An 18,489-nucleotide genomic window follows, 5' to 3' on the forward strand; every position below is an offset into this window, starting at 1 on the left:
ATATCAGAATATGTTTCTTCACTGACAATGGGAAGCATTGCAACAAGCTGCCCAAGGAAGTGGTGAAATCACCATCCCTGGAGGTTTTTGGAAAACCATCTAGATGTGGCTCCTGAGGGGATGGTTCAGTGGTGTGCTTGGCAGTGTTAGGTTAACAGTTGGACTTGATTATCTTAGAGGTCTTTTCCAACCTTAATGAAATGAAGATGAACACTGTCCTATCTCTGGCACCTCCTCACACAGCACCTCTGCTCCCACCTGAAACTGAACTGCACAGACTACCAGTAAAGTAAAAAGAAAGATGACCAAAACAAAACAAGACAAAACAAAACAAAAAACAAAACAAAAAAAAACCAAACAAACAAAAAAAAAAGAGAGAAAAAAATCCCACACAGAGTTTCTCCTACATTTCAATCATTCTTCAAGAAATGACAGGCTAAGATTTAATTCACAATTCATCAGCAAAAAATAGAATATATTAATAAAAGAAACTGCTGGTGCCCTCACATGCCAAGTGCTGTCCATCACATCCCTGAGCAGCATGGAAGTATCAACCCCAGACAAGCCTGGGAGGGAGGTGTCCCCAGCACACTCAATACAAAAAAAGGTCTTTATGTCGAATAAATACTTACTTCCTTATATCCTGTGGCAAAATACAGAGCCAAGAAAATAATTTACAGATAAATACCCAAATATGTTTGAAGTGGTTTTGAAGATGTTCGAACTCTTGAGGATACAGGAACTTTGCTGTTAGGGAGATTGCCAATTTTTCCCCCTCCACAATTCAAACAGGCTCGCTGAGTAGAAATGCAGGCTTATCTACACTTAGGGAGCAGCATAAGGGGATATTGTACATGCTGCACTTGGAATAAGTGCAGAAAAGCAAAAAAGTCATTCAGAAATCAAAAGTCATGATTCCTGAAACATATATATGCACACACACAGAGACAGAGATATCTGAGTTGAAATACCTGAGTTAGATAGCTCAGTTAAAATTTCAACATCAAGAGTTTTTTCCCCTAATAGCTGCTCTCCCAGGAGAAGCTCAGAAGAAGGAATGCCCGTGCCTGTTGGCCCCTGCCCCATGGACACTAACAGGACTCATACAGCAAGGGCAGTCACTCAGTTCTGCATTAGACTTAATGTCTAACTGCAGACACAGAGACCAAAGCTTTGTACCTTTGTTCTCCTGCTGCAACCCTAAGTTCCAGACGTAAATTATTTATTCCACAGTGACTGAACCTCCGAAGTTTGCTTTGCTGCAAGTTCTTCAGGTCCTTCTTTCCACACATCTGAAGAAACAACACTGAGCTGCTCTAAGCAAAGAGATCAATATAAACACACAGCTCATCTTTTGACATTCCCAATCTTTCATACCCTATCAAAGAACCTTAAGCTGTCACTTATCCACCCCATGTGCATTTTCTACGTGCACATACAGATGTGCTTAGCTCCTGTCCAAAAATCAGTCTACGACTACAGCATCCCCACTGGCCTTCCTACCAAAGGGAGCACACATTCATTTGCTTGGATTCTGTAACAGCAATTGGCTTTCATACAGTAAAGAGCAGCAGTCATATCTTCTATAATACTCCATATAAACTCATTTTTCACTCAGAGTGAATAAAAATGAAATAAATAAAAAAATCACTGCACTTGGCAGGCAATTTAACACATTTAATATTTACTACAATACATCTATCTACTTCAGGTTTTGCTCCAGCGGAACAGCATTTTAGGGTCAGCATCAAATATGTCTCACTTTTTGTCTTTCTTTTCCTTCTTTCCCCACCTCCCGCCCTCCAGCAAGCATTATACAGTTTAAAATGTTAATATTATTATAGGTTACCATTTTAAATTCTAAGTGAAGGCTCATGTATAAAAGATATTGGCAAGAATAATTGGCTTTTCCAAACAAAAGAAATCAGCAATAAAGTGTATTAATCAATGATTATTGAATTCTGTGCTCCAGGCTAGTGGTTCCTGTCAACAGTGGTCCTTCAGAACCAGGTTTTCTTCTTCAGCTTTAATGAACAGGGTTGAAATAATGCACTGAAATGAAATAATGCAGAACTAATCAACTGTCTTTGTTTTTGAAGGCTGAGCAATTTCCTTGAGAACCAAAATGAAATAGAACCACCATGCTTACAAATTCTCTTAGAGGAAACAATACAGAGATACTGATCTCTCAGTTAAAAGATGTTTTATCTCTGTCAGAAATAGGTACAGAGTATAGAAACACAATACAGACAACAAACACTGGGAAGAACCCATTAGAATTACTATTTTGTTCTACCCACACACAGCACTTTCTTTCAGGCTCCCCATTACAAACTTGTATTGAACCTGTACCAATGGGACAACTCACACTGCTGGAGCTACATGCCTGGCACTTGCAGGACTTGCACTCTGGTTAGCCTACAGCAGGCACAGCTGAGACAATACAAAACCTCAAAAAATCCTCCCACTGTTAGCTCTGCAAATCTGCTTGATAAAATAAACACCAAGCAGAAAAACTGCAATTACTGCAAACAGATTTTTGCGAGCTTTGTTTTCCATGCAGCAGCTATAAACAAACAAATAAATCTCCCCATGCATTTTAAGATGCACAGGAAAACACATTAGACCAAGAACCACGCAAGACCAGAACCTCTGACTAAAACAGCTGAATTTGCAGATGCAAAGGCTATTTGAACTTCACTTCCTCTGCTTCTTTCCCAGACAGCTTCTTATTCACATTTTTTTGACCTAGCCTTAAGTTAAGGCATCCCCAGTGGCTGGGTCAAGCCTAAAGGCAGGACACATGCAACTTGAGCTCTAGACTGTGCTGTCACATTTAACAACTGACTGTCCCCTGGCCTGCTGAGCAGCACACACTAGTCTGTTCAAATAAATAAGCAAAAAGAGCAGCTGGCAGTCAGAATACAAGGAACTTACGCTTTTTTAAAGTAAACCATGTACTGTAGACCACAAGCAGGCATTTTCCATTTTGCATTAGTGAGACACACACCTCTGAATACACCCTTTCCTGCCTGAATATGACTAGAAAGCCTTCCTTGCCTGAGGGTTTAAATGACTGCAGAAGGCATGAGTTGGCTTTGTCCCCCTTGCAACAATGGTTTGATTTTTATGACAAAACTGCAAGAAAAATCTTTATTAGACTGCAAATTCAGGAGGTATTGTGTGCCATTAACTTTATTTTTCAAGTACTTTAAAGGACTTCAGGATACACGAGGAGAAAGAAGTTCCATGTATGTAATTCAGAAAATACATAAAAGTTCCACTTTGGGGGAAAAAAATTATGAAAACAGGGTCAGTCAATTGCCCGGGGCCCAGCTGAAGAATTAAAGAACTATATGCATCAGCAGAGAGAAAGGGGGTTGGGGGAGGATTAAAAAAAAAAAAACAAAACCATCACAGTAGTACACAGTGGGCTGTATCTAATGCCAGTAAGTGTGTGCTCTCATTTAGAAATTATCACCTAACCCAACTCTTATCTCCACACCACGGCCCTTGTTACTATATTAGACTGGACTCCAAAACTGGACAAATTTTCCAGATTCCCAAACTGAATTTAGAAGTTTATAGACAAATAAACTATTCAGTGATCTTCTGGGAAGCACTGATCATTTTCTAACAGTACAATAATAAAATGAAAAACTCAGGAAAATTCACCTCTTGAACTATTACAGATATTTAAATATTGCTTGTTTCTTAGAGTCTTTTTTCAGCTTAATTTTGCAGTGCATTTAATTTGTGACCAAGAAAATATTACCAGTAATTTCAAGATCAATTTTAACTATTTAGAGAATAGATAAAATGAGCAGAAGTGTCAAAAGTGGTTACTAATCACCTTCTGTAGGTTACTCAAAATCAAGTTTCATTTTTCTCCTTATTTGTAAATGTCCCTATCAGCTGGTTGTAGTTTACATAAAACTAAGGCATAAAGCTGTTGCTATTAACCATCCACTAATTAATCATATAAGACATACCAAGTCATCAAGACTTAAAAGAAATTTTATCACAAAATAAGAGCTCATTCAACAAAATTACATTTTCCTTAACTGAAAATCCACCAACATTTTACTAGTGCATGGATGCCATCATATTAAAGCTGTGTAAGAATTAATTCCAATCAACTGCTTTCACAGAATTAAGAAAACTGTCTTAATTGCAATTTTGTGAGAAAGAAGATTTGAGCTGTTTCCATATATTAAACCTATTTTCATCCATGGTGTGTTACCTTGGCCTGCTCCTCTACTCACACTGATGTAACCTCTTTAATAATTATGCCATGAGCAACATTTTTGTAAGAGACTTAAACCAACAGCTAATAAACTTCTTTCACTATCTAAAAGGAAGAAAGCAACCTATTGTGAATGGACATGTGGCTGTAAAAAGCTCAATTATCTGCACAAGACAAAGGACCACAAACTCCAGGCTGTAACTAGAACAGCCTTCAACAGTTTTGCTCAGTCTGTGGAAACAATTTGCATGACACAATCTGCCCTATAAAATCCACAGCCTTTCATATTATTATAAGAGCTTGAGTTCAAAGGAGTAGTGAAGAAAAAAAAAAAGATACCAAAAAACCCAAAATAAACTAGAAAGGAGCACTATTTTCTACCCACCCAAGAACAAAACATGAACACTAAATTGCAGCATATAAATCAAGTACCAGTTACAAAACAAAATTGTTCAGTGCATTCTCCATCCCTTGTGATATGCTTGGGAGTGGCAGCACTTTAAAGGGATGGTTGTGCTCTTCCAGCAGACAAACCTCACCCTCTCTGTTCTCCTGTAGCACAGGGCTGGGTATTCCCTGCCTGAAGAAGCCAGCTAAGACACACATAACAACTGAGACAGCAGCTGATTGTTTTCAAAACCTACCACATTCATAAATACACTTCTGTTTTTGTGAGATGTTTAGTGTAAACCAAGAAAAGCACAGGTAAATCATAATTAACTTAAGCTTCAGAAGAATTGTCTCTTTTTTCCTCAAGGGTATGGCAAAAGTGAATGCCATCAGATTTAGAAGTGCTGGGGATGCCTGTGTAACTCCTCTGCAAATCTGTGAAGCCCAGGTGAAATATGGGTCAAGCTACAGAGGGACCATTTCAGAGACAACCAAAATGTCATTAAATGGGGGGGACTTCAGAGTTCCACCACCATGCTGCACTCTATTTAATTACTGATGGACAGCTATAACCACCAGCCTGAACAGCTTTGATTTCTTCACTCAGAATTCATTCTGGTCTCCTTTTAGCAATGAAAGGGAGCATAGCATTTTCACGACAAGCCACGTGACATTCTACCACCGCGCAATGGAAAATCCGCGTTCCTGCCTTCCAAACTGTAAATGCCACCAGACGTATTTAGATTTACTGACAACTGACCTGAGCACTGCCGCTGCTGCTGGCAGTGCTCTGCCATAGATCCAGGCTCTCTCCCAACTTTCCTTCACAAGCATTTTCTCATTTTCCCTAAACTGGGCTGTCAGATGCAGCGTCCCTATCAGACAGTGTGGCAAACATCCCTTCTGATTTCCACGCACTCGGCGCTAATACAGCTGGCACTGCAGCCTGCAGCTACTGCTGTGACTCATACCCTGATGACCACACAACTTAACTGGGCTCCTAAAAATGGGATGCAGGTAGGGGGTCATCAGGGCCTTAAAGTATTTTCTACTCCAACCAACAGAAAGCAAGGGCAAAAAGCGTATATGTCTCTTTTTTAATATACGTTTGCACACCATTCATTTTTTACTGCATTTACTTGTAATACATTGTGAATACTTCCTCTTCTCTTTTAATAGAGATGCTACCAGCTGACAGAATAGTGACAGAGTGCATTATTAAGTGAGGAGTTTTACCCTTCTGGGAGAGGGACAATGTTATCAAAATAAAATAGACCTGAGCAGCCACAGAGCTTGTTAAACACACCCAGAGGAAGCATTTGCAAACAGACTTGAAAACAATTTACTGAGTTAATACTTCACATCATTACTGTGTACTTTTGATTTCACGTTCTTTTTCACAGTTTCATTCAAACAGTATTTCCCCCAGAGCTGCCTTAAATCTCTTTTCTCCTTTCTGCTTTCCAAAGTCTGGCTCTTCCCATGGTAATCTTTCCAAAGATAAGTCACCTCCAGTGTCTCTTATCATCTGTTCAAAGTGCCCAGAGACAGCCAAAAAATCAGTCTAGTTCCTCCCTCCTCTGTTCCACAGCTGCCCACAGTGTTCCCTCTGTCAGCACAGGGCTGTTACTACAGAATGCACTGAAGTGATACACATCTGATCAGAACCTATGGCCACTCATCAAATTTTACTTCTGCATCTTAACTTCAAGGAGATTTTTGTTCATTTATAGGAAATATTATATCCATAACATGTTGTTATGAAATTTCCATGGCATGCTAAACCCCAAGAAACTGCTGGCTCCATGTTCTCTACGGCATGCATGTGCACACACACACAAACCATTAAAAAAGCAAACTGCTAGTTCCAGATTTACGAATTTCTCAACTTGGCCTCCTTTTGCATAAGCATTACAACACAATCTTTAATTACCTGATCTACTTCTTGCATGAGACCTTATTTCATTTAATGCCCAAAAGAAATAATTTTAACTACCTAATGAATTGTTTCAGACCTTGCTTTCCCTTCACTGCTCAAAGTGTAATTCCATACCTTAATTCCCACCCTCTATTCAAGCCCTTCTCTCTGGACAGACATTCATTTCTCCCCAAGTTCTTCTGTGGTGCTCATCACTGTAGCATTTGCTAGCTCAGCAAACACTGATTTATTTCCACAGCATATCTGTGAAGGAGAGGTATCATTAACCCCGCCTCATAGGCAGAGAACCAAAGTACAGGGAGATTATCATCAAAGGTATGCAAGAATTGAAAGGCTAAAGCCTGAAATGCCTTATGGCTGGATTTTTACACTACTGAGGCTTATGTAATTTCTGTATATACAAACCAAACCTCCCTTGGCTACAGCAACTGGTGCCAGACATCTGCAAGTTCATGCTCTCAAGTGAGGAAAACGAGGGATGGCTGTACCAAATCCTGACAGGATTTGGTGCAGCCTCTGTCACACCAGCACTACAGCAAAAGTGATCAGGTCCTTCATTAAGGACCCTTTAATGACAGGCCAAATGAAGGTTGCAGAGGCACCCTTAGTCCTGCTGCTTAAATCTGGACTATGAGCCCTCAGAATGCTGATTTGTGTATCATTTCCTGGGTTTCAGAAGGTAACTAGAAAACCCTCTGAACAATATCAGTAGCTTTAAGGTGCCTGGGTTAGCAGCAGTGTGGTCATTGTCAGCCCCAGTACCCAGTCACAGCACAACCCCTGTGCTTTTCTGCTGAAAAACACTACACAAAATTGCCCAATAATTTCTGTACATATGATGAGTAGCACCACATTTGTCTTACAGAAATAATAACTACGGTAAACAGGTGTGTTTATATTCATGATGATGATTAACGACAGCTCCTGTCACGCCCTGCTAACAAAACACAGCAATCATTCAATAAATGTTTATAATCTCCTCAGCAGGGGACTTATATTGTTTCTTTCTTCATTCCACTAATTGTTTCAAGTCTTCCATTGGAATTGAAGGCTGATATTAAAACTGACACCTCAATAGTTGCTTCTACCTCTCTCTTTAATCTTAGTTCATAAAACCTGATATTTCATTCACTTTGCAATATCCAAGGGGAAAAAATAATCACATCACTACATGCTCATGATGTAAACTGACAAAGCCATGATTAAAACCAAGGACTTACACATCATTTCAGGAAGCAGGAAGCCCAGATCTCTCTGAATCTCTTTGTCTGAATGTGAACATCCTATATTCTAGACACATTAAAATATAAAGGGTGCCAAATTCTGAAGTACAACCTTATACCAGCAGCCACTGTAAGAAGAGGAAGACCAAGAAGGAGTACATTGCTTGAGCAGGGACAATCAGAATCTTTAGTTATTCAGTAAAGAACAGGACTGGAAAGTAAATGAAAGAAAAGTGGCACAGAAATTGCATGCTCGTAATTGCTAGCAGGGACAAGTGTTTCCACTTCATGCAAAGAATTATATAACTCAGGTCTCATTATTTCAGTGCCTTCAAATAAATAAGCTGTTTTCCCTGAAGTAACTCCAAAGCAATGTTTTACTATCCATGCTCTGTGCTGCCCCAGGAGCCTAATGGCCACTTGTAGAAGAGCCACAAAGGGTCATTTAAAAAAGCAATCCTGTTACTAACAAACTTAACACTTGCAGCCAGTTTTAAAGAAAAAACAAAATTAGGCTTTTGTGGCCTGTTTCACAAATAATGAAAATGTTTCACCAAAACCAGCACACACCTGCTCAGCAAGAAGAGATGCATTGCTCCAGTCCTGCAGGGAACCCCACAGCCTTGGGTTTAGGTGCCACACCAACAGACTGTGTAGCTACTGCAGCACAAGGAACAACACCAATTTATTATATTTTAATTATATAAACAACATAATGCAGCTAAAGCTACTATTCAACAGACTAAACACCTACAAACACAAGCCTCATCCCAAGACTTACATGTTTTAACTAACATAAACCAAAAATGGGTAAAATAAGATTTTAATATATGCATATTTCTTATGGGCTTAGAAAACATAAATAATTTCACAGGAGGCTGAAGAGCTGCTAACAGTCTTCTTTTTTTACCTACTCCTACTAGTCTGCTTGTCTACAAAATGAGCATAGTATGTAATTATTCTCCTCCACTTAGGCTCCACTGGAAAGAACATTTTCACAAGCAACCACAATGAACAAAATGGCAGATAAGAACAAGATTGGGATCATCTCCAAAACACACACATACCTCATCAGAAGCCAAGCAATTCTGTGCAAGAGGATGGATGTCATGAAATACAAAACCGCACTAGATGCAATGACCAATTGCTTAAAAAAAAAACCCAACAATTTTTTAACAATTTTAACACCTATGTGTGTTGATGAAAAAGCAAGAGAAATAGCATGTGGGTAGAACCTTATCTAACAACTGTGTGAATTTTATCCAAAATGGAAAATATTGCTATTGTCACATGGGAAGTCTCAGCAGTGGAAGCAGAGCCAACATCACTTGCTACCGCTTTTGTTTCATTCAGAAAACCCTGAATGGGAAAGTTGACACCGCCTGGCCCAGCAATAAAGCTCAAACACAACAGCTTCCTTTACCACCGTGGCTGGCTTGCAAACTGACACGGGGTGGTAGCCCTGTGATGACAGAGTCTGTCTGGACATGGGCATCACACCCATGATAAACTGGAGGCTTTGGGGATATCCAGATCTCAAGAAAGGAGTGGAAAACAGAAATACTTGTGTAAAACAGAAATACTCAAAACCTGTAGTCAATTAATGAAAATCTCCTGATTCCAACAACCATAAAACAGTTATTAAGATGAAGGAAATAAGAAGTTTAAATAAATTTTAGTTATTTCTTTTAAATATTATTTTCATTGTGTTTTCAAAGCCTGCAATATCCTCTATTCAGGTTACCGAGCCTTTTTTTCTTGTAGGCTTCAACAAATACTTTAGTTTCTATGAAAGCTGAGATTTTACTGTACTGACATGACAAAATCTGTGATAGATGAAGAACAACCCCCCACACATGCACATCCAGTTAATTGCAAACTAGCAATAAACAATAATTGTAAAATAAAAAGCAGTTGTCCTGCATTTCTCATCCTCAGGATCAATTAACATCTCTACACCTTGAGCAAGAGATACTCAATTACCTTGTCACCACATACTCATAAAATCATTAACTCTTCTGCAACCCCAATCAAATCCATGAGATTGCTGCAAACAAGAACTATTTTTACCAATTTACAAAATGGAGAAAATCTAGACAAGAGTGACGTTGCTACCGACCACAGCATTAAGAAGCCATTGGCGTGTCCCCCTTTGGTGTTTTGTCTTATGTATTCAATACAGCTTCAAAACCGCCCTGGGTATGAAATGCAAGGACATTTATTCCTAACATTTTGGCAGCTATGGTGCGGGTGTTTCTAAACCATAACATTGAGCTGTGTTGGAGAATAATGCCAAATGGAGTTTTTCTGCTGACACCATCCCGAGAAGCGCATCATACATACAATTTTAATTTTAATAATTCCCAGATTTCAGTCAACAAAGAGGACATTTTCAATTCTGAGTCATATAAAACCTTCAGTTTTTCCTTTTTTACCTTATTTGCTAGACTAGGAGTCAAATACCTTCCCTTGACTTTCCAGTGATGACACAGGGAGGGAGAAGGGCAAATCAGTGTGGAGACCACCATATGTATTTAGAGAACCAGTATGAAAAGGTTGATGGTCTTAAACTGTGGAACCAGATGATTCTAAGCCAGAATTGTGAAATAATTAATAAACAGCATCAGAGAGGGAAATGATATATGACTTCACTGCAGATGTAGACTATGGCAGATTACTTGGTCTAACATATCAACGCTCTTGTTACACAACATATACTAGGCCTTGACAAAGGATAGAACAAAGTTATTCATTGGACCCTGGTAACTAAATGGAACATTTTAAGGTCAAGGCTAAAATCATGGGAGTTTCAGGTTAGTGGGTACTTACTAGCAGAATTCTTCAGACATTGCTTTTTGTGATGATTACTGTAGCTACACAGAAAGTAAAATCTTTATGCCAAGAGACTATGCTGTGAATCATGTTGAGGAGAACATCATCATAAGAAGAAGAACCACCAACGAGAAAAAAAAAGATCTTTGAGGAGATGGACGACAGACACCAGAAGTAGCATAAATAAGGCAAAACTTAACAAGATGCATTCACCCTCTAGACCTGCATGTTTCATGAAACCTGTGAAGTTCCAAAAAGATACCCAAATGCTTCCAAGTATTTTGAAAAATAAAGACTTAGTGCTGAAATTATTTAAGGGTGTGGGAAAAAGTGTTTGTTTTGGTCAAAGGTGACCAAGTTGGGCTGGGTCCAAAACCACACTCCCACTCAAGACTAGGCAGAAACTCAAAGGTCTTGGCACAACACCCTGACTTCAGCAATTGGATTTATGTAATTTCTGGGAACATTCCATTAAATTTTGCTATGCAGTGTTCCTGATGGTTTGCAAACAGTCTTTGCAATAATATAACAAGGGCCTTTTTCACATAAAGCCTTGTTATAAGGAACAGGTTGAATGGCAGTGCTGTAATGCTGCTCAAGATAAGTATAATGCTTTTTAAAGTGTTTTATAAAATAAGCACCAACTTGTCTGAGTGGGCTGGGTAGCAATTTCATCACCTATTATGCTCTCACTGCAAAGTCTCACTGAAATGAGTATGATGCCTGCACTACTGATGTCAATATGTGCTAACCAAAATTATTACTTTGGTTTTTCTAGCATTACATAGCACAGAAACTTCAGAAAGATAGGAGAACTGGTGCTGCATGTCAAAGTAAGGTTATCCATTAACTGAACACAAGTAGATAAAACATCCAAGAAAAAACACATCTGCTTCAGGAGCTGAGGTGTCTTTTTTTACTCAGGGAGCTTTAGGCAGCATTGCACATTCCCTTCATCTCATCCAGCTGTGTCCCAGTATGACATCTAATATGGTGTTCCATGGCACAGCTTTGGAGGAGTAAAGACAGTATACCAAACAGTGGGAGCGACAATATCCCAGTATGCAGCAGGCACAGCTGGGCTGAGGACAAACTAAAGTCACCTTTTTCCTGTGATTCCCAGAGGCCTATTCTGTTTTTAACTTTGTTGTCTTTGTTTGATCCTGCGGTTATTCTAATGCAGTTTCTGCATTTTTCCATTAATTCTGCCTTCCTGTACAACACTCTAAGCCGTATTACAAATGGGGGAAGAAGAGAGAGAGTAACAAGCTCATAAAGTGATTTTCTCAGACAATCTTCAAATGTACTGGCTAATTGGATATATAACTCATAAATGATGATGGAGAAGGGATGCCTAACAACATAGAGAAAGGAAACTAAATCTAAAAAAGCTTCATCTCCATTCAGTTGAATGAACAATAGGCATTTGAGTTCATTAGCTCTGATATTCCAAAAATCATAACAATAAATACAATCCTTCCTGCAAGCACACATTTCTTCTAAGCAAATGACTGCAGAAGGAATGGCTATTAAAAGCATTGCAATTACTCTAAATTTGTACTGTAAACAGTGTAACACCAGACCATAATTAAATTAAATATGAAACATTTCATTGTCCCAAACACATGAAATTCAATTTGATGAGTGCATTTGTAGTGGCACCAACAGCATCTTTTCAGATTTTGCACACCGCTTTAAGTAACTACCACACCTATCCAACCAAAACACTGACATATAAAGCACATGGAAAGACCAGACAAGAGCACTTGAGGAGGAATTGTGCTTGAGATGGCATCTCTATAAAGACTGCATGGCTCAAATCTCCTGTGACTGTTTGGTTTAAGTAACTGTGAGAAGCAGCTAACTCCTTGTGCATCCAGCTCCATAGGGATGTGTGCTATTTTGAGTTCAATTCAATCTGAGTACTTGAACACTGTTGTAAACAACACTTCAAAATCTGACACACATTTCATCCAGTCTGAAATACTTATGACCTCCACAATCTCAAGTATATACTATTCTTCTATTTCCTGAGTAAAAGGAAAAACCTATTAGATATTTGGCTCAATCTTAGTGCCATACATTAAGTTAAGAGTTAATAATTTATTAATCATCAGTCAAGAAATCCTTATTACATTTGACAGTTTTTGGAGGGGCTTTGCTTTCTTCTTTAAAGGACCTTCAACAAGAAGAATCAGCTAGGGAAATATTTTGACATATGTCTTTGACACGTTCTTTTGATTTACATATTAAAGTAAGGAGAAGTTACGTGCTTTCACAAACATATATCACTTTCAAATTCTTCAGGGCAAAACAGATTTAAATTTTTTTGTTCTTGTGTAGTAGATTTTGTGTAGCAGAGTTCATGTCACTATGTTACCCACTATTACTGCATTGCCTCCCAAATCGGTCTTTTTCTTGCAAGAACTTCCTCTTAACAACATAGATAAGTTATATAGTTTAGAATTATCAGCACAATAAGTTTTCTTAAAAATGGAAAGCAAAAAAAATTGTATCAAGAAGAAGCCCCGTAAACAACCAAGCATGCTACACTGATTGTCTTTAGGCAAGGATGGTGCACTGGGAGAAAGCCAGTAGGAACAACTCTTGCTTCCTAATTTTCCACAAGATAGCAGTTCTCTGGTGCTGTAAGGCACAATCACATTTATCATTCTATCTTAAAACAAATGTGAGATTCTTATGATTTATTTCAGCAAAGTGGAAATGAAGAAAAAAGATACTGACAGTCACTCACATGGTACAGAACAACAAAAAAGTGCATCAAACTTCAGCAGCTCAACAAGGCACAGCTTCACTGCAAAGGTCCCAAACCAATGGCCAAAACAGCAGAAACAGTCAATTTCTGCTCATGGCTGAATTATTTTAATTCTGCCAACACCCTGCCCTGACAGTGCCACACATGACCCAAGGCAGGCGCTGCATGTGGCTTCCCTCCTTCCCACCCTCCCTGTGGGCACCTCTGGGCACATCCTCTTCTCCAGAATACCACGGCAGACCAGCAGCTCTGAAACCTCACAGGCACAGCAGACAAACTCTAAGAAGCTGCAGGGTCCAGCATACAGTTTGCACAGGGATTTCTGAGCGAGTGGTTTATTTTGGTTTAGGCAGAGCTGCTGAGTGCCATCACGTGAGTGCCAGCAAAAAAAATCCCCACTTAATTCACCAGGAGTGGTCCTGATCCTGCAGTGAGGAACCAGCCCACTCAATTTACTCACTACTGAAAAGACCAGGTCACAGCAGAGGCTTAGTAAACTGACTCTCCCTCAATAGCAAAGATTATTCATCAACTTCAACTTACAAATGAGTGCTCACTGCCTCTGTAGTGCTTTAAAAATATCCACACAGCCTTCCAAAGGCACTCTACAAGGGCTACCGCCACCCTACTCGCTCCTCAACACAGTGTTTTAACAAAAGGTTTCCAGCAGTCAGACTGGATTAACTGCATCTGAAATCTCACCAGGGTCTGCAGACAGACCCTCTTTACTTTGAGAGCTTCTGTGCCACATCAGATGCTTTGTATTGTTCATCAGCAGCAGAGCCAGAAAGAGCTCTCACAGGAACTGAGGCTCAGGTTCTAGCAAGGGAGGAATATTGCTTGCATTTTTGGAGTTTAAATATATTAAGAACATAACATTTATCACAGCCAAAGGAAAATGAGGTTATGCAAAACACTTACTTCGAAAATGTTCTGAGGCATAATAGTAGACATCCTCATAGCCCTCGTGGTAATCCTCCTCTGGCCGGTACTTTTTGCCTTTTCTTCTTCTTGATCTTCTTATCTGCTTGACAAAGCCCAAGAAGCGCTCCATGTCCCTCCTCAGTCACAGCCCCAGCCGGCAGCCCCCTTCGCCCTGTGCTTCACAAAGAGCTGTCCCAGCATGAATCGACCGCGAGCGCCGGAGCAGAGCTGCAGCTCCCACCAGCCGCTCCGCTACCATTAAACAACCCCTCCCTTATCTCAGCTGTGACTAGCAAGCATATTGTTTTCCCTTTTTTTTTAAAAAAAAAGGACACACACGCACACAGACACACTTTATCACTGACTGGAATATTTCAACCTGAAAATAAATAAAGGAGGAAAGCATTGAAGCAAAAGGAGAATTTCAGGATTTCAAGCTGTTATTAAGCAGCAGAGGACAAAGTTGAAGAGACCTGCTTGTCAGCAAGGGGAAGCCCAGCACTGAGAGCTCCCTATCCTGTGTCTCCATCATTTGAAGAGGGGCTGGGAGGCGGGGATAGATGTTAGTCAATGGACTGAACCATATCTCACAGCAAAACAGGTTTCCATTCACCAGTTAAATGCTGCCCTCATATCTACCCGGGCAAAGGCTCAGGAGCACGTTTGATTTCATTTGTCGTAAGAACAGGAAAGATGCCAATCCATTTCTGGCATCTCACACACTGGATGAATAAATAGCAAAGTGGTTTAATCCATACACACAGCCCACTCACCGGCAAGTGTGCGCCGAATGTGTTAATTGGAGCAGCAGGGAGAAAGCTCGGCAGCTGTTAAAAAATGACACATATACCCACTGGGCATTAGTGTATTCTAATCACTGCTAGATCTAAACATTAAAAGGCACTCCAGACAGGTCTCCTACAGAGCTGGCCAGGGTATATGGCAATAGGCAAACAAAGGAAGCAACAACACAAGCACACTATGACAATACTCATTTCAAATCTCAGCAGAGTTCAAAAAACTTTAAAATTAAGGTGCGGTAGAATATCCTTTGCTCAGGGTAAGAGAAGCAAAAAGCCTGAAAAGGCACTGGCTTCTTCTCTTGCTGCGTGCCTGAAACCTACATGCATTCCCTAAGATAAGGCTGGAATTTCATCCGTGTTTCTGATGAAGTTTCCCTCCCACACAAAAACAAAAGCAGTGACAGCTCGAATCCTATCATGCTGACATCTGTCAGGGGCTTTTTATTGTAATCATGTTCCTGCAAGACCTGGGAAGTCTCTAGTCCAGCAGGACTTCTCCTGTCTGTTGGCATAAGTCAGGGATCAAGCAGTCAACTCAGTCAAACTATTGTGCTGAACTTGGTCACTTGCATACAGGCTCCCAAGAGATACCATTTTGCACTTAAGAACATAAGGAACTCAGAAAGTCTTCCTGTAAAACAGATTTTACAGGTTCATCGTCTGGAAAAGGAAGAGAATGCAGAGAAGGGATTAGTTTCTGGTGATGCAGACATTTCAGTGAGTCATTCTACAAAGAGTAAATCAGGGCAACGTTTTCAAAAGAAGAAAAAGTAAAGCAAAAACCAGGATTGTAACTTAGCAATTCTGTTTCAAAAGAAATATGCAGAGATTAATCAGTATTAAGCTGGAATTTTCTAGTTTTGAAACATAAAAGCTATAAGCAGAGGTCAGCTAGACCTGATACCTGAGGATCCTAAAACACTTACACACACAAAGATAGAACTGGAATTCTTCTGGGCTTGTTCCATCTTTCCAGGTATTTTAAAACAATATTGTCACAAACCCACACTCATTTTATCCATAAAAGCTCAAAAATACCTGGATGCTCCTGCCAAGCTCCCCACAGGAATACAGACTCATCCTCCTTGACCTCACCAGCCCTGCTTGCCCGCTGTGAAAATGCAGTCGCTGTCGCTAGCTGATGAACACCCCCAGGGCACCACCAGAACTATTTTTAGTGAGACTTCTATAAGGAGGTTGTGTTTCCTTACAAGTGTGTTTTTATCACACAGCTTTCAACTTTCAAATGGTAAAGACCTTAGAGGAGTATTACAGGCATATTAGCAAAATTTTAAAGCCAATAAAACTTCACCTATGGACTTTAGGAAGGGATCACTGTAAGTTTTGAAGGTTTCAACTTGCATCTCTTCTGCACTCTGCCACCGAGCAGCAAAAACATTATTGTCACGAAACATGAAAACCAAAGATGTAGCCTACAGCAGAGGCAGGACTCTCTTTTCAGAGAAGGAAGTGTTGATTTGTTGTCCCTGTTGAGGACTCTCCCTGAGAGATGTGAAAAAAGTATTTGTAGGTGTCAGAACCATTCAAGACAGAAGTCTTGCAGCCATCACGGCCCCATAAAGTTAAATTATTAAGTTTAATTAAAAATTACGAAGCTTTTTAAAAAGGAGAAAATGTAAAACTTTCTGGCTTTTAAACTGTCTTCTAAATGGAAGCTGAAAACTGGAATAAGCAGACACACTTGGCTTTTACTAAGTAAATACAATATTTTCCAGTGCCTCTGTTTCTCAATGTGCTGCAGCAGAAGCAGTTTCCCTCATCCTCAGCACACCCCAGGGAGACTTCAGGCCTTTCCATAACAAACAAATACAGCAGATAAGGGAGCAACAAAATTATCTGAAGTAGCAGCAAAAGCAGCAGGTGCAGGACATCAAATGCCTGACCACTGTCTAGAGAGAACCAATGTAAGACTGGGAAAATTTTGAGCTTTGGGAAGTACATTATTACCTTGTGCAATGGACCTCCCCCTCTCTCATGCTCATGAGGTGCATCACACAGCTACATGGCTGCTATAGCAAAGCAGAAAACAATGCACCAAATGGTACTACTGGCCAGTGCTCATGGTAATAGCTCCCATGCTGTGTGTAAAGCATGAAGGGGTTGGGGCAGCACGAGCTCTCCTCAGATAAGCAGAGGGGGTTCAAGCTCTGCTGCACTTCACTCTATCCCGCCACCTACTACTCTCCACACAGACCAGGCTCCATCTCCTACGCTAAAGATGCAGAAGCAGGCCTGCAGTTTCTAACACACAAACTGACAATCCTGCCAGCATAAATCATACAGCCATTTCCTTTTACATGAATGCAACAGCAGACACATATAATTCAGAATTTTTACATATTTTTTAAAAGACGTAGAGCAACCTAAGCTTTTGATTGGATTTTCTCTGACCTAAAATACTATGGTATTTGGGGCAATTTAAAGAGAAGGAAATACCTTAACTAAGGATATTGTTGTTATATATTAATACGAGTCAGAGTATTAAAAGCTTTACTATACTAGCAAGATTTCTCAACAACACTTTTGTTTCATATGCATTACATACCACTGCTACTGTTTGCTGAAAATGCTGGAGACATTCATTAGCTACTCCTCATGCCACACCTGTAAATATTTAATCATAGTCCTACTTTCAAAGGTATACACAGAGAACTCAGTTTCATAAACACAGTAGTTAAAAAAAAAAAGCCCAAATAAACAGCTTAACTACTGCTTCCCCCATTGCTCAGGATTCACCCTTCTGCAGCTTCTTGTGGAGAAGAACTCATTTCTCAGTGAATGTGAACATGGTTTTTGCAACCTTCTGCTTGAAAAGAAATAAAAAAGCAGAAACTAATAGAGGCATACGGTAGTTTCAGAATGGTATATTGATTGTACAGGACACGCAGAGAAAGAAACAAACACTGGCTTTCAAATTTTTAAAATGCAAAACATCAGAGATGACAATGAGTTTCATCCTTAATGACAAAGAGAATAGATAATTATGCCCAGAGGGCATAAAATTAGATGTTGGTTTATATTCTGAAGCTGTCTCTGAACTAGAATTTGGAGAATCAATTTTCTGGTGTTTTAATGCCACAACAGAAAGCTGCAATGTAAATACGTCTGAAGCTCTTTGGCTCATCCTTTCTGCCTACTCCAATCAAAGCAAGCATTCTATTACCATTTCCAAGGGGACTTCTTAGAAGAAGCAAGGATTGTTGTGCAGTCTCCAGCATGACTGGCATAACAAAAATGTTGCCAAGTGGCACCGATTAGATAATATTTGCATACTCCATTCTAATAATTAATTTGTTTAAGTTAAGGAGAAGCTCCATCAAACTGGATCATCTCAT

General features: G+C 39.7%; 1 protein-coding gene across 9 annotated transcripts in view; it reads right to left on the minus strand.

The window, feature by feature from the left end:
* GRIP1 (glutamate receptor interacting protein 1) overlaps positions 1-14,790 on the minus strand; it is a 211,495-nt gene extending 196,705 nt beyond the window's left edge. For all 9 annotated transcript variants that reach the window (XM_039704002.1, XM_039704004.1, XM_039703999.1 and 6 more), the window contains exon 1: positions 14,328-14,790. In XM_039704002.1, the coding sequence (XP_039559936.1) occupies positions 14,328-14,460 (133 nt within the window). In that variant the 5' untranslated portion in view covers positions 14,461-14,790. The remainder of the gene's footprint in view (positions 1-14,327) is intronic.
* Between the last annotated feature and the right edge of the window lie 3,699 nt (positions 14,791-18,489).

Source organism: Passer montanus, unplaced genomic scaffold, assembly GCF_014805655.1.
Source record: "Passer montanus isolate IOZ18808 unplaced genomic scaffold, ASM1480565v1 scaffold17, whole genome shotgun sequence".
NCBI lineage: Eukaryota > Metazoa > Chordata > Aves > Passeriformes > Passeridae > Passer > Passer montanus.